The sequence below is a fragment of the Podarcis tiliguerta genome, assembly GCF_965153285.1.
Source record: "Podarcis tiliguerta genome assembly, chromosome: 14".
Lineage (NCBI taxonomy): Eukaryota > Metazoa > Chordata > Lepidosauria > Squamata > Lacertidae > Podarcis > Podarcis tiliguerta.
The window spans coordinates 20,233,458-20,256,430 of NC_139547.1; the positions used below are offsets into that span (position 1 = coordinate 20,233,458).

The 22,973-nt window shown below is 44.0% G+C and overlaps 1 protein-coding gene across 2 annotated transcripts in view; it reads right to left on the reverse strand.

Moving 5' to 3' along the window:
- Positions 1-260: 260 nt before the first annotated feature.
- AGBL1 (AGBL carboxypeptidase 1) overlaps positions 261-22,973 on the reverse strand; it is a 388,355-nt gene continuing 365,642 nt past the window's right edge. The window contains exon 23 of one of the 2 annotated variants that reach the window (XM_083411906.1): positions 261-1,632. In XM_083411906.1, the coding sequence (XP_083268032.1) occupies positions 1,506-1,632 (127 nt within the window). In that variant the 3' untranslated portion in view covers positions 261-1,505. The remainder of the gene's footprint in view (positions 1,633-22,973) is intronic. The other variant, XM_083411907.1, reaches the window with a different exon arrangement.

The window sequence follows — 22,973 nt, forward strand, 5'->3', positions numbered from 1 at the left end:
AATGGCATTTCCTAGGAATTTTGGGAAGTTGTCTGTCTGGTTTTTGTGCGCTCAGGCACCTCTTGAGAAATCATCGCCAAATTTGGCATGTTCTGGAGCCCCGGTGGAGTGGGGGTGTGCCAAAGCAAATGAGTAATGATGAATAAACAAGTAATGATAAATACCGCAGCTTAGCTCCAGCTTCCAGCTCTGCTGGCCCTTTGCCTGACCTCACAGCACCTCTTACATATATCGTCAAAAAAGAGGATGAAACGGACAACTGAATTGCAAACACTCTTTTATACATATAGCTGCAAATCTATAAATAACTGCTATAATTTAAATAGAGCAAAAAAATACATCTCATCCTAGTGGGGAAGATTGTGACTCCAGGTGGTCCATGTACCTGCCTGATCAGTCTCAACGTCGAGGGCAATTTTAATGGTCTTCCTGATCTCCAGTCTTGATATTTAAACTGAACTTGGATGAGTCAGTCCTTCAAACAATTAACATCTTCCAGTGGAGGGCTGTCTCCTGAAAGCGTTTAAAAGAGAGGACTGCTCTCTGTTTAGATGGACTTATGATCACCCTAGCCTGAGAAATAAATGCCAAAGCTAACTTAAACAGAAATGTATCTCACCATAGTGGGGGAGAGGATGGACAGGTGAACTGCCTGCTCAGTCTGTTTTCCGGATGCTCCTAAATGTTGATGGGCAATGTCAAGGCCCCTGTTGCTCTCCCTTCTCAGGGTTATTTATGTTTAAGCCAAATGTGGACTAGGCAGCCCTTCAAGAAGAGGACTCCTTCCAAAAGGGGACTCTGCTCTGTAAAGGTAGGACATGTAGCTCCCTTATACTTAGCTCTGGTCCACCTGGCTGGACTCCCAGTGGAATTAGAACTGGGTCTGATACTGTTGCCTTTGTGCACTGGGATAAGAAAAGGTCAGTTGAAAATCTTTACCCTTATGCTCAAGAAGAGTTCCTCCACCAGCTCAGTCAATAAAACTGTATGAGTGTGTGTGAGAGAGAGAAGACAGAAAAACAAACTATTGAGCAGAAAACACTGCAAAAGAAAAGCGCCATCCGTCATGCATCCTCCACTTTTGGCTAACTGGTGCTCACACATTGCTATAGAGATATATCAGTACATTACAAGGAATCTCTCCCTCTTTCTATGGAATCTAGATAATAGTTTCAATAGCAAAATGAAGAACAGAGAGGTCTATTTTGGAAGTGCAAACAGGGCAAGACATCTGGGATTGGAACTGTCACCACATAAGAAGCAGATGCAAGCTGTGAGCTGCCGGCTCATTGCTTGAGGACTGATGGCTTGGGCCTGCTCTCCAGTCCGCTGAAGACCCCAAGCATTGTTGACAGCAATGGGAGAAGCTGGCTGCTTGGGCTGACTCAAGATGTAGAAAGTCCTCCATATGAAGTGTGTGTGTGTGTGTGTGTGTCAGTGTCATACATCTTTCCTCTATTGGCTTCTGATTCTTCTTTGACTCCTTCAGCCCTGGAGCAATACTCCTAGATCTCTTTGTCCAGTTCCGAAAAGTCTCCTTCCTGGTCAGAGCAGCTGTCTGTGTTATAATCCACTTCATCCCCAAAGGGAAGTTCATCGTCTGTCTCCAGGTTGCCATTGCTGCTGCTGCTTCTGCCACAGAATTGCAAAGAGAGAGATAAAGAGAATTGAATGCAGGCAGCAAGACACTTGATAAGGCATCACAGCACATGTTTGTATGTGGGAGGGGACTGATAGAATGTCCAGAAATTGACACATCTGTCAGTTTTGAATTCTCATTTTTCTAATCAGTTCTCCACATTTCTGCATGATTCAATTCTATGATTCTATGATCTTGTTTTAGAAGAAATCTGGTAGCTGCTTTGGCCAAGCATCAGTGTGTTACTGTGGCCTGAACTTCTGGAGAAAGCCCCAATACAGTAGTTCAAGCTGAACATCCTCTCTGTTTTGGATTCAGGTTTCCAATACAAAATTGGGAAAGCTGAGATTGCTCTGTGTGTGTGTGTGTGTGTGTGTGTGTGTGTGTAGCTAGGGAGCCCTTGCTCAGCAGGAAAATGAAATAAAACCACATTCAAGCAATGCACACAGATACATAGGAATTTATTGCCCCGCTGCACATTTAACGCCTACTGTCCCATAACCCCCATCTAGTGAGGTCTATGGGAGCCTCAGCAGCAATTTGCAACTTTATGATGTGATAAATAGAAATCCTTTGTTTTGATTTTTAATTTGCATATTTATTGAGAGATGACTTGATCTTAATTAGTTCTGCTTTGTATGTATGTGTGTGCGCATATTTGTTTGTTTGCTTGTGTTCTTGAAAGGCTGCTTTGTATGAGTAGGAGCCCCGCGTTCCTGCTGACATAACCAAAAACAAGAGAAAAGACAGACCCATTGGGGCTGTTATTTATTCCTAAGTCAAACACCCCCTCCCCCATCTCTCTCACTCTTCTAGAAAAGGCTCTTTTATGTTAAATGCTGGCATAAACATTCAGTTCATGCTATGTACGCTAAGCTCTCAAGCTTCGATGCTCTTCTGAATTTGTGCATCAGAATATCTTGCTCAGCATTGTCTACACGGACCGGTAGTGGCTCTCCATAGTTTTCCTTCCTGCACTACCTAGAGACTCCAGGGATTGAACCTGTGCAAGGCCGATGCTCTACCATTGAGCTACAGATAGCACTCCCTCTTCTTCTTCTGATGAAGAACTACGTACTTCAGGATGAGCTGCAGTCCCCAGAAACTCAGGAACAGCCCAGAACAACAGCCATGGAGGAGTCTCGATAAGGTTTCCCTCAGCCAAATCAACGTTTCAATTCCCTCACAATCTGCATTGTTTCCTAGTGATATATTATATTGCTGGCAGCTTTCTACAAGTAAGTTGTAATGTTTGTGAACATTCTTTTTTATTCTTTCTTTTTTATTTCAGACAAAACATTAAAATAAGCAAACCAATATAAAACAAGCCAAACATTTCAATGATCACACTGAGAGAAAGAAATACATAAATGAACCTTGTGTGTCCTCATTACACACTTTGTAAAGAATATATCTATAAATGCCAAACGTACAGCAGACTTACAAAGTTAACAACAATGTCCTTTAAATCTTCGCAATAGTCAGTGACATGATGTCTAATTAAAGAAAATGTGGAATATTGAGAAAAGTTCAGGATAGCATATGCCCCCCAAAAGGGGGGTATTCTCGGTTCTTCTGGTGAGAAATTAATGAAAGGAAGGAAAGGTAACTGGTTATCATAAAATTTATCTTGTTGAATATCACCTCTGTCTACTCTGCAATGTTGTTTTAGTTTGTCTACAAGTGCCATCTTGCAAACCCTATAGTAGTAAAGGTAAAGGACCCCTGGATGATTAAGTCCAATGAAAGGCGACTATGGTGTGTGGCGATCGTCTTGCTTTTCAGGCTAAGGGAACCGGTGTTTGTCCACAGACAGCTTTCTGGGTCATGTGACCAACATGACTAAACCACTTCTGACATGACAGGACACCATGACACGTACCAGAGCACACGGAAATGCCGTTTACCTTCACGCCACAGCAGTACCTACTTACACTGCTAGGCTGGCAGAAGCTGGGACAGAGCAACAGGAGCTCAGCCCGTCACATGGATTTGAACCGCTGACCTTCCAATCAGCAAGCACAAAAGGCTCAGTAGTTTAGACCACAGTGCTACCCGCATCCCAAAAACCCTACTGTACCAGCTCTGTGTAGTTAACAAATGTTCTCTTCTCCATAAGAATGCAATCTCCAACCAGACAGGAAATGGATTATTAATGGCTTGAAAATACGTATCTTTACTTGCTCCTCAGAATAATGATAGCAAGACCAAACTGTGGCCTTTAACCACTGTAATATTCAGAATTTTAATAACTCAGTATAAAACATCATCCCAAAATTTGCTTATGGCTTGAAACTCCCATCAAAAGTGAATATAAGGTCCATTAGTAGAACACCTCCACCAACCAAGAGAAGAAACCAATCAACAAATATGACATAAATGCACTGGAGTCTGATTAATTTAAGTGATTGCTTCTTAACAAGTGTAGAGATCAATTTAAAAGAGGGTGGCCACCATGCAGGCTTTCAGTCCCTTTCAGATATTTCCCCTGTATCTGCTTCCTATATCCAACACAAGTCCCCCTTATCAATGAATAAGTTTATGAACATCCCATGACATCATAGCACCTCATCCAATGATTGCTCCTCTCTGCAAAGCATTCATCATCATCAGCCCATGTGTATAGATTCCTGGTTCAGAGCTGTGGCAAACAACCTATAAATAAACACCGTTTATTACAGTGAAACCATTAATAGTTGTCTCCAAGATTCTGTTTGTGATGACTATTTCCCTGATAAGCTTCCTTTTTCTGAGTTCACATTTCCTTCTCTTTCTCCATAAAAGTCTAAAGGAAAGGTATAACTTGTTAGGACTTGTACTAATTAGTTTTTCAGGAGTTCCCAAGGTAATTGCAGCTTGCAAGGTTTGTAATTGATTTCGCCAGATTAAAAAAAAAAAAGATGCCTGATCGAGGCCTGTAGAAATTTATCATGTCAAAGCAAGGGGAAAACAGCTTGTCAGGCTAAATGGAAGGTTCATAAGACTAGAGAACCAAAGGGGCTGACTTCTGGACCACAATATATCAATTTCTTTAAAGTATGTTTGACCCACCTCACCTTTTGACTATAAGATCCTTTCATCAGTGGAGGCTGGTGCTCATTGGGACTGGTAGAGCAGAAAGCAGGGAGGCCAACAGCAGATGGCGCTACAGCCAATGACTGGTAGGGCCAGAACTGATGATACACAGAGCCAACTAATTCTGGTTTTGCTCCCATTCTCTTTCCAGCTAAGTTCTATGAAGGGAACATAAAGACTAAGGAGGAGAAGGCTGAGAACTAGTGGCATCTGCCCCCAAGACTACTTATAAGTAAAGAGTTGGGGTTTGGCTAAGGGCACACTGAGCTTGGTGGGACAATGCCCCATTCACACAAATTGACCCACCTCCACTGCCTGTCACTGCTTCAATAAATAAAGAAGAAAATAAGAAAAAAATATAAGTGAATGATATATTGTACATGCAGTAAATTTGTTAAAAGCTTTGAAAAATCTAATAAAAATTAAGATTATAAAAATAAAACCAGCAGGCTTTGGGGAACTGACTGATTTTAATGAAAGAGCTGGTTGTGTGTTGTTTTTATTGTAGTTATTTGCATGGCTTTATTAGATTTTATATATGCATAAAGGTAACTTGCAACTTGGCCACATTTAACTTGTGTGTGGTCAGCTTTATGTGATTGGCAAATTTCCCCAAATATTTTTTTTAAAGAGAGCAGGTGCCCAGGAAAAAGGACTTTGGCAATCCCACCGACCATTGAACCCAATGTGTTTTGGCTACAGGCAATTTGGATTTACACGCAGTCCCTGGAATGTAACCCTACTGTAAGTTGAGATTTGCCTGTATAGTTGAAATTCTGTCAATGCTTTTTTAAAAAATGGAATAATAATAAAAAAAAATTCCTTTCTCTGTTGTTAGCAGTTCTTGTTTTTATCTGTAAGCCGCTTTGAATCCCAACAGTGAAAAAGGCAGGGAATGAATGAATGAATGAGCCTGTAGATTACAAATCTTATTCAAAAATAATGTTAGCATAAAATGATAAAACCATAAAAAAGAACACAGTTGAACACAGCAAATAGTAAATAATAATATTAATGCCAATACTACTATTAGTAATAATAAATAGGAGGAGAAGCAACAGCCACATAACACAAAGCAAGTTGACCAGATGCAATAGTCTGGGATCATGTTATTCGCAGCAGTATGATGCCACTTTAAACAGTCATGGCTTCTCTCAAAGTATTCTGGGAAGTGTAGTGCTGAGACTTGTTAGCAGAATCCTATTCCGCCTCACAGAACTACAATTCTCAGAGTCAGGGGCGCCAACTCCTGGGGGTCCAATCCTTTTTGGCACTGAGCATTGAGCCAAGCGCAGTGTGGCTTCAATGGCCAGCTCCTTCTTCTCCTCTTCCTCCTGTTGAACCCATAAGTTCCTTAGAATCAGCATCAGAGGCATTGCTCATTGGCCCACCTTTAAGATCAGTTAGATCAATTTCCCCTCCCTTAGTGGAGACATTCCATGGCAGAACCATGGAAAAGAACAGCTGGATCGAGCTGTTATGGGGTTCAGTGACAGAAGATATCACTTTGTGTAGACTAAAGAAGGAAAGGGCAGAGCAACCTTTGGGGTGGAGAAATAGGAGGGGGCAGCTGAGAGATTAAGGTGCATCTGTTCACTGGGGGTACAGAGTAGATTTGTTATCCCAGTGTGTGTGTGTGTGTGTGTGTGTGTGTGTGTTAGTTAAAACATAATGCAGAGCTAAAAATTGCAACCAAAAAAGGTTGCTTTCCCCCTGGTAACCATAGCAATGCCACCCTCCTGCATTAATAAAAATGAAAAAGTGGCCCTTGGAGTAATTTAAGTTGTGAACCCCTTTGTAGCAGAGCTACAATCTGGGAGAAGCACATCACTGCATCAGTAAACTAAATAATACTTTCCCTCTAGATGCTTTCATGCATTTGAGCCGAAATTTAATTGAAGCATTTTTTTTTCTAAGGGGAAGAACGAGCAGAAATAAAAAAAAACAAAAACAAAGAAGCTTTGGGGATCAGTACAGAGACTTGCCTCCCCCTGTTTTGTGACTGCCTTGCATCTGTTCAAGTCAGTTTGTTTTATTAATGCTCGCTTGGCCTAAAGCGATCGGAGGGATGTTAAAAGATGCAGTGTTAGCACAGTACTGACACAGGGATTTCCACCCCCCGCACCCCCCATAAGAAAGAAAATTAACGATTGCACATAAGATTGAACCCGGCCTTTTTCCAGCTCTCCAATCTTCCACATTTTGGGGGTTAACCCCCCCCCCCAAACAAACCTAGCACAGCGAAAGGAGAATAAAGTACATAGATGTATCGCTCCATTATATTAGGATGCCTGCAAGAGGGTTCAGAGCGCCAATATTGAAGGAGAGCAAATGATCTGCAGAGACCTTCAAGTTCAGGTCTAAGAAATGTATAAGATTGCCACTCTCCCCCCCCCCCCAGCCCCTGCTCTTCTGAATTTTTCGGTAGCAAACATTAGAAAACAAGAATTCTGATCTCCTTGCCAAGACAATAACTTGGGGGTAGAGCAGCTGTTTTGTACGCCACGGGTTGCTGGTTCAATTCCCAGTCTCCCCTGTCAAAAAGAATTCAACTAGCAGGTGATTGGGAAGATCTTCTGCTTGATATCTGGGAGAGTTGCTGCTGGTCAGTGCGGACAATGCTGGCTAAACCTTAGATGACTAAACCTGAAAGATCAGGATTCAATAAACCACACAGGCCAATTGCCGTCTCCCAGTTCAACCCACCTCACAAGCTTGTTGTGATAACGAAATCTCGAGGAGAGGACCATGGATGGTACCTTGAACTCCTTGGAGGAACGGTGGCATGCAAATGCAATCAGTAAATGAAATATCTGGTGCTATTTATTAGTGGCAAAAATAGACACTTTGAAGCCACAATCCTACGCACATTTATCTGAGAGCAAGTCCTCAGCAAGTCCTGAGCTCTGTGGGAGTTAAAAAGGAAAAGGGACCCCTGACCATTAGGTCCAGTCGTGGCCGACTCTGGGGTTGCGTCGCTCATCTCGCTTTATTGGCCAAGGGAGCTGGCATACAGCTTCCGGGTCATGTGGCCTGCATGACTAAGCCGCTTCTGGTGAACCAGAGCAGCGCACAGAAACACCGTTTACTTTCCCGCCAGAGCGGTACCTATTTATCTACTTGCAGTTTGACGTGCTTTCAAACTGCTAGGTTGGCAGGAGCAGGGACTGAGCAACGGGAGCTCACCCCGTCGTGGGGATTCGAACCGCCGACCTTCTGATCAGCAAGTCCTAGGCTCTGTGGTTTAACCCACAGCACCACCCATGTCCCTTCTGTGGGAGTTACTTTTGAGTAAACATTTATATGATTGTGCTTAGGCACGTGAGCAACCTCCATCCCATCCTGTGTTCATCCCAATCACTGCTGCTTCCGTTCTGCTACAGTTCGGCTTCTGCTAAAATCTATGTTTTCCATCTCACTATCCACTAAGACTGAAACGAACATCATTAATCATGTGATTGATTTCAATGCTTTTTGGTGGAAGGGAAGCATTGAAAACACCAAAAATAACATAGTTGTTCGTATGCTATTTGCAGACTAAAAGAACAAGGGCGGTGAATATCGTTCATATTCCCTTGTGTGATTTCCATCCCTGACCTCAGATGAATATGCCAATTCTGTCAATTTTGGTTCCCATTTCTGTTTCCAACTCTCCAGCCTCCCTAATTGTGCTGCAAGCATTACACCTTTATGAGTACACCATCCCAGTGTAAATAATCTAGGTTCTGGCCATTTTTATATAGGGTAGCTGGAAAACTGATGGGAGAGATCTTCATCTTACACAGCACCAAAAAATAGGAAGCGCATCACATACACACCCCACACACAAAAGACAACTAAAGTAGATACAGATTTGCATGAAAGTTCTGTATGCTAATTTATATGTATTGGTGCACACTTAGACATGATTAATTGCTAAAATTCAGTCAAAAATGCCTCTTGCTGGACAGAAGGAAGACTGGCCAATGGAACGTGTGCCTGTTTAATCTGCAGATCAGATACTGATGGGCAAGAAGAAGTTCTCTGTGTCTCCTGTTCTCCCTTCTTATGATTTCTCTCTTTGAAGCAGACATTCACACTATGCATTTAAAGCACTATGGCCCTACTTTAAATGGTCTTGGCTTCCCCCAAAGAATTCTGGGAGCTGTAGTTTGTTAAGGATATGGAGAGTTGTTAGGAGACCCCTATTCCTCTCACAGAACTACAATTCTCAGAGTGCTTTAACAATCAATCTGTCTTCACATGTTCAAACAGTTTGTATCATTTGGATGCCTGAGAAAGGCAGTGTCAGCTCCCAAGAAAATCAGTCAGCCAGTGAGCATGATCTAGACCCCATCCTCTCCATACATTCATTCATGTGTATCGGGGAGTATTGTGATTTTTATTATTATTATTATTATTATTATTTGTTACCATGTTATGTATTATTGTGTTTTTATATTGTAAACCATCCTGTGATCCTTGGATGAGTAGTAGTAGTAGTAGTAGTAGTAGTAGTAGTAGTAGTAGTATCTTTCCCTGAACTTGGTGTGTTGTGTGAAATATGGCTAAAATCTGAACTCATAGAAACAACAACTCTTGAGTACTGTGGAAGCTGTATTACTATTAGAGTAAACATATACAGTCTTCAGAGACGAAACAATTTAACATATGTATGAATAGTTCGAATTCAACATGGACATGCTCCTTAGATCTGCAACTTGACAATGGAAGTTTACAGAGAAAATTGATTTAATTGCTTTGCAAATCTATAACTCTCTGTAGGTTATTCATGTATTCATCTTCCATTATGTTTGAGTTTGAGATTATGTAAATGTGTTTACATAAACCATGGTTGGCAGGTTCATCTGTGTCCCCTGATGCACAGCTTCAGCTATGTGGGGGGAAGGGTTTGGGGCTTGGATCTGGGTCCAACTCCTTGAAGGTTTGAAGAAACAATATTAGTTTGGCAGGGGTGAGGGGTTTGTGTGTGTGTTACTGACAGCTTAAAAACCAGAAATTTAAATGGGAGCGGCAACAATTTGCTGCTTGTAACTGTGATATTTTGAGCTAACGTCTTGTTAATGAACCTGTGTTTGAAAGCTTTGATCACACACCTTATGTCATTTTTTTGTTTCTACCATAATGGGAAGGGGGAATAATGTTTCGTTCCCACAGAAATGTGCTGGGTAATTAGTTGCCATTTACTTCATCATATGCTGCTCAGACCCGGCTCTGATCTGCAGTTAGTGTCATGAGTCCCGTGGAGATCCCTTGGAGTGGGGATCTTGGCAGATGGAAGAAGAGATTGTGGAGTTGGAGCTAGACAGCGCAGAGGAGGGCCCGAGCAGGATGGGGTTGACAAGACTGGTGCCTCAAAAAATGTCTGAGTTAGAAGACGTGGCGAGTGATCAGACTCAGGAGCTGGATCCTGGGGAAGGTTCAAGCAGGTTGTCAGAGAGGTATCCTGCCCCTATGATACCTCTAGCCAGGTACCTCTAAAGGGTCACAGTTGGCAGCCCCTCCTGTTACTCCTTTTACTAAGCAGCCTCCTCCAGGAGAGGTTCAGGAGAGTGAGTTGGATACAGAGCTGGCACCTCCAGCACCAAGGACACAGAGATGCCAGTGTTGCCATGTACAAACCTCACAAGCCCAGCCCACTTGCAGAAGCACCCATTTGCTAGCCTGGAGTAGAGGTGGCTGCTGTTTGCCACGCTAATGCTTCTGCCCGCCGCCCCCCCCCCTTTAAAAGGAAGAGGCAGAGGGTGTGAAGCTTGTTGGGTCAACTCAGGTCTCAACTCAGGTCACTATTTTAAATCAAACTGTAGGCTAAACATATGACAATGGGCTGTAGCCAACTAAGTCAACGTAAAGGTAAAGGGACCCCTGACCATTAGGTCCAGTCATGGCCGACTTTGGGGTTGCAGTGCTGATCTCACTTTATTGGCCGAGGGAGCCGGCGTACAGCTTCCGGGTCATGTGGCCAGCATGACTAAGCTGCTTCTGGCGAACCAGAGCAGAGCATGGAAACAGAGTTTACCTTCCCGCCAGAGTGGTACCTATTTATCTACTTGCACTTTGACGTGCTTTCGAACTGCTAGGTTGGCAGGAGCAGGGACCGATCAACAGGAGCTCACCCTGTCGCAGGGATTCGAACCGCCAACCTTCTGATCAGCAAGTCCTAGGCTCTGTGGTTTAACCCACAGATCTATTTAAATCATTGGCCTTAAGTTAATACTTTGATTGTGGTGGGTCTACTCTGAGTATGGCATAAGTTGGCTTCCACACAATACCTCATGGAGGGAATGTTTAAACTGGCCATTATTTAGGGGGAAAGCCAGACATAACCGTGAAGCTTGCAGTTCCGAGGTTCATATTATGGGCAATGGAAACTCATCATGATCCCCTCAAGTATGAGGGCAGCATTATATCTCCCTGATTCCTTTAATCCAAGCCAAAGAATAGCTTTCCTCTTCCTTCCTCTCAACCTGATCAGCAAACATCTCTTCCTTCCTCAGCTCTCTCTTCACAAGTGCTCTTCTCTTTCTTTCCATGGCGTTCCTTCCAAGGTAAGTGGCCTGATGGGTTTGGGGAATCACAGGTCTGAAGGAACGGGACTGAGGGACTCATGGGACAGTGGAAGGATCAGAGTCCATTATACCTCTGACTGGGTGTATAATAGATTCACATTCTTTGAGGAACTGGTTTGTATTATTTTAAGCCAGGGGTTACCAACATGTGACTGCCAATGTGTTTGGCAATACCTCTTACAGTGCCCATGAAAAGTCTCATTAAACATCCCCTCAGCCCATGGAAGGTCTCATTAAACATCCCCTCACAATAGACTGTTGGCTGTCCCTGCTCAGTTCCTGTTTGCATAAGTGCTCAGCTTCCCTTACATTGCTCCCTTAAACATGCCCCCCTTGGATGCCAGAATTGGACGCCTATCCTCCTAACCATTCCGAGCAGAAGAGGGCTTCATTTTGTAAGGGGGGTGGTGATTGGTGTACATGCTTTTAATCCCCGCTGATGGTGTGGCCAATGGGGACAGGGAGGTTGCCCACACCATTTTGTGGTCCTTCCTCTTTTGGATGTGGCAGCCATTTTGTTATGCCACACAGAGCTTTCTCATAATTCCAAAGGTGTCCTCTGCCCCTTAAAGCTCAGCAACTGCTTTTAATTAGGTGAACTGGGGAGGCGGGTGGGAGTAAGTTGCGCTTCACTAGAATCTTATGGCATCTGATTTGCAAAACAGAACTTCGTTGGTTAAAAACTGGAGAGCTCAGCCAGAAAAAGACCCTACAAATCCAGTTGGCAATTATTAAAAGGGGGGGAGCACACCCATGTGTGTTTTCTGAAATTAATTTCCACCAGCTTTGCTCATAGGTCATGCTTTTCTTTGCTTCTGTTGTCTGCCTCACAAGGGATCTGTGAGTTCTGATTAGTGCAGAAGACAAATGTGGAAAAGTTGTGTGCGTGTGTGTGCTTTTGTGTTACCAAAGGGGTTTTTTTCCATTTGCTACTTCCGTGTGTGCCTTAGTGAATGGGTTTAAAAGAGGATTGGACAAATGCATGGAGGAGAATAAGGCTTCTAAGTGGCTGCTAGCCACAATGGCTATCCTCCAACTCCACAGTTGGAGATAGTGATGGTTCTGAATACCAGTTTCTGGAAATCACAGGAGGGGATCATGTTCTTATGCTCTGGTCCTGCTGGTAGGTTTCCAAGGGGCATTTGATTGACAATTGTGAGAGCAGGATGCTGAACTGGTCCAGCAACCTATTTTCATGCTCTTACTGCAGAAGTAGGGAACCATATGCTTAGAGGCCAAGTGTGGCCAATGGACTTTTCTATATGGCCCTCAGTCCTCTTCCCAGACCACATCCTTCATTGGCTCTACTTCACACCCTCCTTGAGTATTTCAAACCCTCCAACATTTCTCCGATGAAAATAGGGACGTCCTATTCCATAATAATAAAGATAATTTTATTATCTATACCCTAACCGTCTGACTGGGTTGCTCCAGGCACTCTGGGTGGTTTCCAACATACATAAACCATAAAAAACTATACAGAGCTGCCTTCAGATGTCTTCAAAAGGTTGTATAGTTAGCTATCGCCTTGGCTTGGGGGTCACATAACTCCATACCCTCTGATGAAAATAGGGACGTCCTACCATACCCACCAACATTTCTCCAATGAAAATAGGGGCATCCCAAGGAAAAGTGGGATATTCTGGGATCAAATCAGAAACCGAGACAGCTTCTGTAAATCTGGGACTGTCCCTGGAAAATAGGGATACTTGGAAGGTCTTGTATATCTGCCTAGCTGGAATGCTTGTTGTTTGTGTGGATAGAGGTGTGTGTGTGTGGAAACTAGGCTGCTGTAGTAAAGTAACTATTTGCATCTATTCAGTGCTATTTTTCTAGAAAAAGAGGTACCAGAACTCACCATGAATACCTCCCTTGTTCTCTTAGAATGCCCATGGCGGCCACCTGAGAGGTGCCAGAACTGAGTTCCATTGAGTTCCAGCTGGAAAAGCATCTATTGTTCTGCAGTCTTTTGTCTATGGCCCCACCCACCACTCATAAGTGGGCTTAAAAAGGTGGCCCACTAAGGAAGGCGGCCTTCAAGCTAAAAAAAAAAGTCACATCCCTGTCGTAGCATAATTCAGACACATGCAATAGCTGGCCTAATGTAGCTCACCTTCCATATATTGTGGCTGTCCAGATGTTAGACATCTCCCCTGTTTTTGGAGCCATAAGCAGGCAGTAAGAGCTGAGTTTGTTAATCCCCAGGTGGGTCATAAGAATAATATTTAGCATTAATACAGTGCTTTCGAGTACTCAAATCAAGATTACTTATCTCAGTAATCTCAGCCTTCTGCATAGCATTACACAGGAGACATCTTGTCTCTTGTCCCTATTCATGAACGTTTTTCACTTGAAAGCCGGTCCCATTAATGTCACTAGAATTGACTTCCTGAATGGCAGTGCTTAGAATTGGCAATATCAGCAACGTTCCTTAATTATCTGGTTCAGAATATGAATTTGTCCAGCTCTTCATGCTCTGCTGCATTAGGAATTAAGCTTCATTGCCTCCCAAATGTACCTCTCTGGCTAGGAAAGTAAAATAAAATTAAGAAGAGAAGAAGGACCCTGCTGGATCAGGCCAGATGTTCATCTAGTCCAGCAGCCTATTCTTACAGGGGCCAACCAGATGCCTATAGCAGGGGTGGGAAACTTCTAGCCCACAGGCCAATCATGGCCTGTCAGAGATCTTAATTAGGCTCCCAAGGCCATTTCCCCGATACCACACCCACCCCACACCTGGCATCAAATATGACTATATTTAAGGGCTGTATCCAACTGTTTCTGTCCACTAGTGAAAGGGTTCTTTCACTAGTGAGCTTTAATTTGCAAAAGAGAGGAATGCAGTGCAACAGTTGTGCTAGTGGAAAATAGTTGTGCAACCAAGCTACCAGCAACTTGCTTATTCATTCTTTTGCGCAACAATGTTCTGCTGGCACGAAAGCCTTTCACTCGTGGAGCAAGGCTAAGTGACTTTAACTGTGAGCTACATTGGATATAACACAAAGTTGGCGGGAGGGATGGAGAAAAAGAGAAACCAAAATTGACAGAGTCATCCATCCCTTATCTAGATCTGGGCTTCATAGATTGGAGGAATAGAGAAAGTCCAAAGTTCTTCAGTCAGGTAGCAGCCTTTTTTCTTTCTTTCCCTGCCTGGTCACTCCACAGATTCACTGTGTCAGATTTAATGGTGCTCAGCTACAGTTGGTTCAGTTATCAAGGAGCAGAAAACATCTCTCAGGCAAGATGGGTTATCAGCTTATCTCGCAAAGCAGCCTATCAAGCAACACTGGCGGGGTGATTTGAGAAATCTATATTTTAGATGTTACCTTAAGCCTGAAACTTTGTTTGAAAACTTCATACATCTCTCCAAGCAGGAGGTAGCAAAACCCACTAAGATCAGATATCTGTCCAGATGAAAAAGTAATACACTGGAAGTATATGAACTGCTGCTTTCAGACGGCAGGGGGGTTGGGGTGGGATGGAGATGACACCGAGAGAATGAATGCTATAACCACCCTGCCTTCTCCAATACTGCCAGGTAACTTTTCTTAGGCCTTCAACATTCAATTACCTTCTCGCCAGCAGAATCTCACTTTTGGATTCACAGAACAATTTGTGTGGGGCTTGAACTGACAGCTAGAAAGATTGCAGGCAGATATTCAGTCTGCACATGACCACCCATCTCTAGGCATAAGATAAAACTGCAGGGAGACAGGACACATTAGCTAAAGAAACTTCCCTTGCCCAGATAGGCCAGAGCAGATCATGTGATAGCTTTTCATCCCTCAAAGGTTTTTGGGTCTGAGCATCTAGGATGGGTGGGGAGAACCTCAAGCTCATGGTCATTTTGGTCCACCAACCTTCTCTATTATTTAGCCCTCAGGGCTCTCCTCGGGTCATGACACATCCTGCACCAGCCTTGTCACATGCCCTCCTTAAGTGCTTCTGCCTGGGTGGAACGTGTCCTTGAACCATGGTGATGCTTCTTTCTTGTCTGGCTGGAGGATGGAAAGATCTGCACATGTGTAGGAAACTCTGGTTTACATGTGGCTAGAATGTAGACTACTGTACAAAGGTAAAGGTTATAACCATTGCTCCACCTACTTTTGCCTTATACTGAGTCGGACCATTGGATTGAATTCAAGTTGCTGGAATCACAGGTGGGCAGAGTGCTCCTGTGCTCCTGTCCTGCTTTGGGGCTTCCCATAGGCATCTGGTTGTCTGTTGTGAGAAGAGGATGCTGGAATAGATGGGTCATTAACCCAATCAATCAGGCTTTTTCATTTTCTTATGTCCATCTAGGTTAATGTTGTCTATACTCACTGTCAGTGGCTCTCCAAAGTTTCTAGCAAGGGACATTGTGAGCTCTACCAGGATATCTTGAGGATTGAACCTGGGACCTTCTACTTGCAAAGCGGCTGCTCTACCGTGCTTTAAAAGAGGGTTAGACAAATTCATGGAGGATAATGCTAACAGTGGCTGCCAGCCATAATGGCTATGTACTTCCTCCTATCTCCAGCAGTATGCCCAGCCTAAGGACAGCTCAGTTAGTTAGAGCATGGTGCTGATAGCACCAAGGCTGCAGGTTCGATCCCCACATGGGACAGCTGCATATTCAGGTTTGACCTGATGATTCTCAGGGTCCCTTCCAACTCTTTGATTCTATGACCCTCTAGGACCAGTGGCTGAGAAGCAGTAGAAGCAATGTTATGAGTAGAAGCAGTGTTGTTGCACTGAAGTCCTGCAAGTGGTCTTCGCATAGGCATATGGTTGGCCACTGTGAAAACAGGATGCTGCAGAAGATGGACCTTTGGTCTGACTGAGTAGGGTTCTTCTTATGTTCTTCACCATCCATCAGTGGAATAGAAACAGCTCGATACAACCCAATATGCTTGAACCTTCTTGATAAAACATCAGATGGTTTTAAAACAACAATACTATTTGAAGATGGGTTTTCATTAAAATTGGAGTTCATTTAATCACTTTCTTGGCAGGTGGTCCTTAGATATGCCTTAGAGGCTAGCTTCCAGCCTTCTTCAGTGTCATCAGTTGGCACTGACTAGGACACCTTCACTTTAATAGTGCAGTGGAGCAAATGGAAAAAAGTTTGATGCTGGTTTTGTATTTAATTTGGTTTGGGAAGCAATTAAATAGATGCCTGCATATTTCCTTCTGAACTGTTCCGAATCGGGGCACCCTGGAGACGGCTGGACAGGGGGCTAGGATATCAGGGTGTGCAAAGCTGTTAACATTTTGTCCAGATGGAATGATTTATTAAACATATACTTTAAGATAATGCCTCTCTAAGGAAGGAGGGAAATGGAAGGCCTCATGACTCCAGACTCCTTTGAAAGTTAAATTATGCTAAGAGTGGTTGCCATAGGAGAAGCACCAAGGTTAATGTGTCATTCCTTTCATCTTCTGAAATTCCATTATGCATGTGATGTGCAGGTCATAAATGGAATGAACTGGAGAGGCCCAGCCCTTAGTCTGCCAATTGGTCTTTGATGCTCCTCTCAGATTTTCTTTCTTTCTGTGGAGTGGTTCCTCACTCCAGGAAAGACACAGCTCTGCACCATTACAACTGTTGGAGTGTTTATTGCATTCACGTAGGATTAAGGTATGCAGCTAACCATAGACCTATTTCATTCTAAATAGGGCTTAACTCAACACCATGAGGAGGGAATGGTGTGCATGAGTGTGCTACTCCCCACCCCTGTTGCTGACACCTTTCACATGTTCAAGGGCAGCTGTCTGCAGCTTGGAAACGTCCTCCATTATGGTGTTCTATGGCTGCTAGCCATTATGGCTATGCACTACCTCCATGGCCAGAGGCAGTATGTGAATGAATACCAGTTGCTGGGAGTCACATGTGGGGAGAGTGATCTTGTGCTCAGGTTCTGCTTGTGGGCTTCTCATAGGGCCACTGTGAAAACAGGGTGCTGAACTAGATGGGCCATTGGCCTGATCCAGCAGGCTCTTCTTATTGTCTTATGAAAAGGGAAGACTCCAGGGTTTCAGTTGCTCTTGAACACAGAAGGGGATGGTGATTGGAGGCAGAGCTTAGCATGCTCATGGACGCTCTTCCCTCCTTGCATGTTTAGTTAAACACCCTATACAGAACACATCAATAAGGTTATTAGGATGGTTTCTGAGATATCTCTCTCCTGTTAAGTGGACCCAAACCAGGTAGATGCATACTGGACAATGAAATGATCACTAAAGGATAGGCATAGAGAAATCTGTCAATTTCAGTTTCTCTCTTTCTTATTTTTCTAGTCTTAAATTCAGCTCTCCACAATAGCCATCTTCAAATAACTCAGCACTCATTGGGATGTTTTAGATCTCCAAGCCCAAGCCAGCAACATCTCAATTGTACAGATGGATAGCACTGTTTTGGCTGCTTAAGTAATACTGTTCTCCTCTGAATGTTGGAAAGAGAAGAAGTTAGGTTTATTACTGGGGGAAAGAGGGAATATATGAGGCAGGATGTTAAGCAAACATATTGGGTGGTTTCCAACAGTCTCTGCATTGGTGGATGGCAGAGTTTAAAGCTTGCATGATAAGGGAATTCCATGCAAAGGATGTGCCGTTGGAAGCATGTTATGCAACCACTGATCCTTGTTGCGCAATCCATTGCACAACCATCTTTGGTAATGTACTTGTGTTTTTCCTTGCACAACTGTTGGTTCTTGTTGTGTGACATCTGGTCCTCATTGCACAATCTGCCTCACAACAAACTTTCGTAAGGTACTTCTGTTTTCACTTGTGCAACAATGTTCCACTGGCACCTTCCACTAGCACTATAACATTAACTGAGTTTAACATAGTGCTGCACTGGGTACACCCCACTGCATGCCCTGATAAGTCCACGCTAATGCCACTTCCCTGTTGCCACTCCTGTCACCCTCCAGCTCCTTGAAGGCAAACATCTGGGCTTGTGGATTTCCTCTATTCTTGGAGGCCCCCAATGCATTTCAGAATCTTGATTCCCCACCTTTTTAATGCCTGGGGAACAGTTCTGTTGCAAGTCCAGTTATGCTTCTATTTGAGCAACTTGCTACAGACTCTCTCTCTTCCTTGAGAAGTAATGTATGTCATTTCTTGCTGTGCCATCAGTGAGGCATCCATCAGGCCTGGAGAGCTTGGAACCCGCTGATAAATGGTTGTTTTCCCTGCTCCAGCTAACATCTCTTAAATGTTTAACAGCACGATTAAACACATGCCTATTGGCTGCTTGGTTACTTTTTATTTTGGATGAGGCGCTGTGCTGTTCATTGGAAACGAGTGTGTGTGTGTGTGTGTGTGTGCAAGCGTGTGTCAAATATTCATAAATGGCAGAAGAATCTGAAGAATCTATCTTCAGTATTTATTTGTAGCATTTATCTATCAAGAGTATCTATCTTTGCATTGCTAGCTGCTGTGTAAGCTGGTGCCTTATCCATTTTCTCTGAGCATCTATCTGTCTAGCAAGACCCTTCTCCTCAGAGCATCCATTTGTAGCATTTGCCTGTCTACGGAATCATTTTAGGTTTCCTCGCCATATCCATCTCTTTAATGCCATCTATATATCCCCACTATCTAACTCGTACATCTATCCAAAAGTGTTTACTGTATCTTTCGATGGTAACTCTTTATCTTGCCTCACCATCTCTCAGTCACATTCCAGCTCAGCTTGTATTGCTGGGGATTCTAAGACTCCGAGGTCTTCTGTTTGGTCCTCAAGCTGTGATGGCTGCCTCCGCAAAAGTACCAATTAATTTATCTACTTTGCAAGAAAGGTTAGGCGTGAGGAAATGAACTCTGAAAGGGCACAAATACCACTGGGTTCACGTCTGTTTTCCAGACTTGAATGCTTTCTCTCACTATCACATTGGAGGCGGACGTAACTAATAGGAAGAAGAGTGGGTAACAACACACTAATTGATGGAGCAAATGACCCCAAAAGGTGATGAAAGGGCAAAGGGCAAAGAAATATAAGTTATTGCAGCCAGCTGGGAGTTTTACAGATTGGGAGGGAGGCTACCGGTTATGGAGAGATCTGATATCCCTGTACTGATCACCCGGCATTAAAAATTAGCAGATTTTTCAAATTCTTAAAAGAAGATATGCTGTATCCCGAAATATCTTTCAGGGAAGCGGCAAATCCAAACAGAACCTCCTTGGATTAGAGGTGGGGAAGCAGTGCCCCTCCATGTGTTATTGGACTCCAACTCCCATCAGGCCTGTCTGCTGACCATGTTGGCTGGGGCTGATGGGAGCTGGAGTCCAACAACATCTGGATGCCCACTTATTCCCCAGCCTTGCAGTGGGTGGTGTGTTTATTTTGCCTATGGAGGTGTAAATGGGTAAAGGCACAGCTTAGGTTTTAAGTTGCTTTTCTGTTAAAGTGGGGGTCGGTTATGTCTGACAGAGCCTCTCCTCCTCCCGGAGGGGAGGGATTGTGATCGGGAGCCTTTCCTGCACTTTGCAGGAGGCGTGCCAGCCCCCCGCCTGCTCCCCGGTCAGTCTTCCAATCGGTAGGAAGCTCGGGGGCGAGGTTTAGCCACCTAAATGCGGCCGCGGCAGCTCTTCCCCTCATTGTGCAGCCGTTTCCATCAGGTCACCCACCCACCCTCCCTTTAGTTCATCCTTTCTGAATGACCTTGCTATGGACCTTCGGTTGGCCGCCTTGGTTGTCCAAGGGGCCTGGTAGGAGTTTTTTCCCAAATGGCAAATTGACACCGGCCTCTTGGTTTTTTTGCCTACCTCGTGGCAACTCATCACAACTTTCTGGTATTGGCGGTTAGGCATTGGAATCTGTGGTTGGTGTATGGAAGGGCAGGGTGTGGCCATCGCCTACCCCTTCCTTATGGGTATTCCGTTAAAGGAATCCAGCGGTCGTGGATCCTGTCCGATGCCCTGCTGTGGCTGGGGGCCATGGCACGACCCCAGTGACATCAGGGGAGAGCTTACAGTTGTATTTGCATCAACAGGCTCCCCCTACTGGTGGTTAACCCCTTTTAGACTCGCCCCTCCCTGAGGGGCGGAGTCAAACTTTGAGGTTTCTCCAATGCCTAAGCCAATACCTCTCACATGCTGTAATCAATAAAGTTGTGGCCTTTTCTAGCCCATTAACCCTAAATACTGTGTCCGTGAGTCTTTCTTATCCCCAAGCGTGGGGGGAGGGTCCTCGAATCACAATTTCATGTCTGAAGTTCCATGTACCATTCAAAACAAGTCCTGCAACCCTCAGGAGCAAATATTAAGGGCTGAAAGGAGACTGCAAAGGAGGAGAGAGGAAAGCCCCATTCTTTGAAGAAGGACTGTAAGCTTGGTGGTAGTAATCAGGACTTTTTTTCCAGCCCAAACTCGCCAGAACTCAGTTCCAGCACCTCTCAGGTGGACACCATTGTCATTAAAAGACAACAAGAGACGTGTTTATGATGAATTCTGACACCTCTTTTTCAAGAAATATAGCACTGGTAGTAACTGTTTTGCATGCAACATTGGGGATGTAAGAATCAGTATATTATTGGTTCATGCTAATTGGGCATGTGCTTATTCTTAAGCACCTTTCTGATCAGGGTCACAAAATAGCGCAGGCATGACTACCTGCTCCTCACTGAGAAAATAGCAACTAAATCAACCTCTTCCACACCCAGAGAGTGAAGCTTTTTGCACCTCTCCTCTCTTCAGAACAGAAATAGGGGCTGAGTGTCCAATCCTAACATCTAGTGAAGTGTGGGCATATTGACAGGGCCATGGTCAGTGTAGGAAAATCTGATCCAGTGCAAGCGGGAATTGAGAAGGGAGAGCAAACAGCCTGCCATGCATTCTAGATTTTTAAGGGATATATTGCATAATGATAGCTTTTGTGGATGCCAGATGATGTACTGCCAGGAACACTGGCATCTGTAGGCATTACATTGGCAACCTTTGTTTTAGAGACTGCAACAAAGAGAAAGGTTAGAGAATAAGTTTGGTTTGGTTTCTGTTTTCAAGGAAAAGATTTGAGCGGTGAAGCAAGAGCTTCAGGAAACTCAAGTGCTTTTTAACATGGAGTGGCTTCCCCCCCTCCTTTTTTGCATCATTTCTAAACGTAGATGGATAAAGAGGATAAATTTGCATGGGGAGGAAAGGGCGATGGCAGAGGAAACTGAGAGAATCAGTGGTAACCATGTTTGATAAGGCTGTGATTAAATCAAGGTCTCACTCTAATTACGCTGCATTTAAAAAAAACTTAGTCTAGTAAGTAATTGTAATTAAACTACAATTAAACATGTATTTATATCACTCTTTCCTCCTCCTTGCAGCTGTTTGGATGCACCTCCTGTTGTTGCTGTTTACCTTCCAAAACCTCTCCAGTCTGGCACAGGGGAGCCCATTAGATGGGAAGAGGATCTTCCCCAAGCCCCAGGAGGTGGGGGAGATAACACAGCAGAAGTTTCCTAGGGTCTGAACTAGAGGCACATATTTGCAGACCTGCCTCTAGGAGAAGGAGGGTTGATTTTTAATATATAAAATATTTTTGGAGCTCCAAGCAATGGTCCTGAAACTAGTAGGAAAGAAGGAGAAGCTTGATGAAATATGCATTTAAAGCTGAATCAATTTTGCACTTGCCAAAACAATCTGCAAACCAAAGTACAGCTTTGCAGTTCTCCAAACCATCTTTGGTGGGGGGGTGGAAATAGGGGTAAATGTTATTGGGAATAAAGTGTGTGAGCTTCCCTTGGGTGCCTAGTTGGCCACTGCAAAAGCAGAATTGTTTACTAAATGGACCGTTGGCCTGATCCAGCAGGACTTTTCTTATGTTCTTAGAAGACATATCAGCAACCACTTCCTGCCAGGAGCTGCTGGATCTAGAACGGAGAACCAGTGGTGTTGCATCCTTTGCTGGCACCTGGGGCATGCATGTGTGCACCAAGTAGGACTAGGGACTGGATGCAGAGGGTAAACAAAACCCACCATGCTAACTTAACCCTTGCCAGGCAGGTGCCAGGCATGGATGGTTCATGGGGCACGCTGTGCCACCTGCCTGCCTGCCTGCCCATGCAAGGGGAGTCTGGCTGGCTGACATTACCCATGATGGGCGCAGAATTGTATAATAAATGGGATGCCTGGCTTATGTCCCATCAAAATCATGTGCCTAGGCTATGGCCTCCTTGGCCCTCCCCACGCTATGCCCCTGCTGAGAACCTACAATGGGTCATAGCTCAGTAGTAGAGCATCAGTTTTGCATATAGAAGGTCCTGGGTTCAAATCCCAGCATCTCCAGACTGGGCTGGTAAGGAGTGCTGCTCGAAACCCCATAAAGCCAGTTCTAGTCAATGTTAGCAACACTGAGCTAGATGGACTAATGACTTGAGTTGATATAATGTGATATAATGAAATGGGGCGAAAGTACTCTGTTCTGTTCATTGCTTGCTTCCACTGTTCAGGGAAGTTTTTAATATTTAACGCTGTACTGTTTTTAACACTTGATTGGGAGCTGCCCAGAGTGGCTGGGGAAACTCAGCCACATGGGCGGGGTATAAATAATAAATTATTATTATTATTATTATTATTATTATTATTATTATTATTATTATTTTAATACTCATGCAGGTTTGCTATATCAGTGGTCTTCGTCAACCTTCAGTCCCTGATGTTGTTAGACCACGATTCCCAGCATCACTCACCAATGGCTAAGCTGTCTAGGGAATGATGGG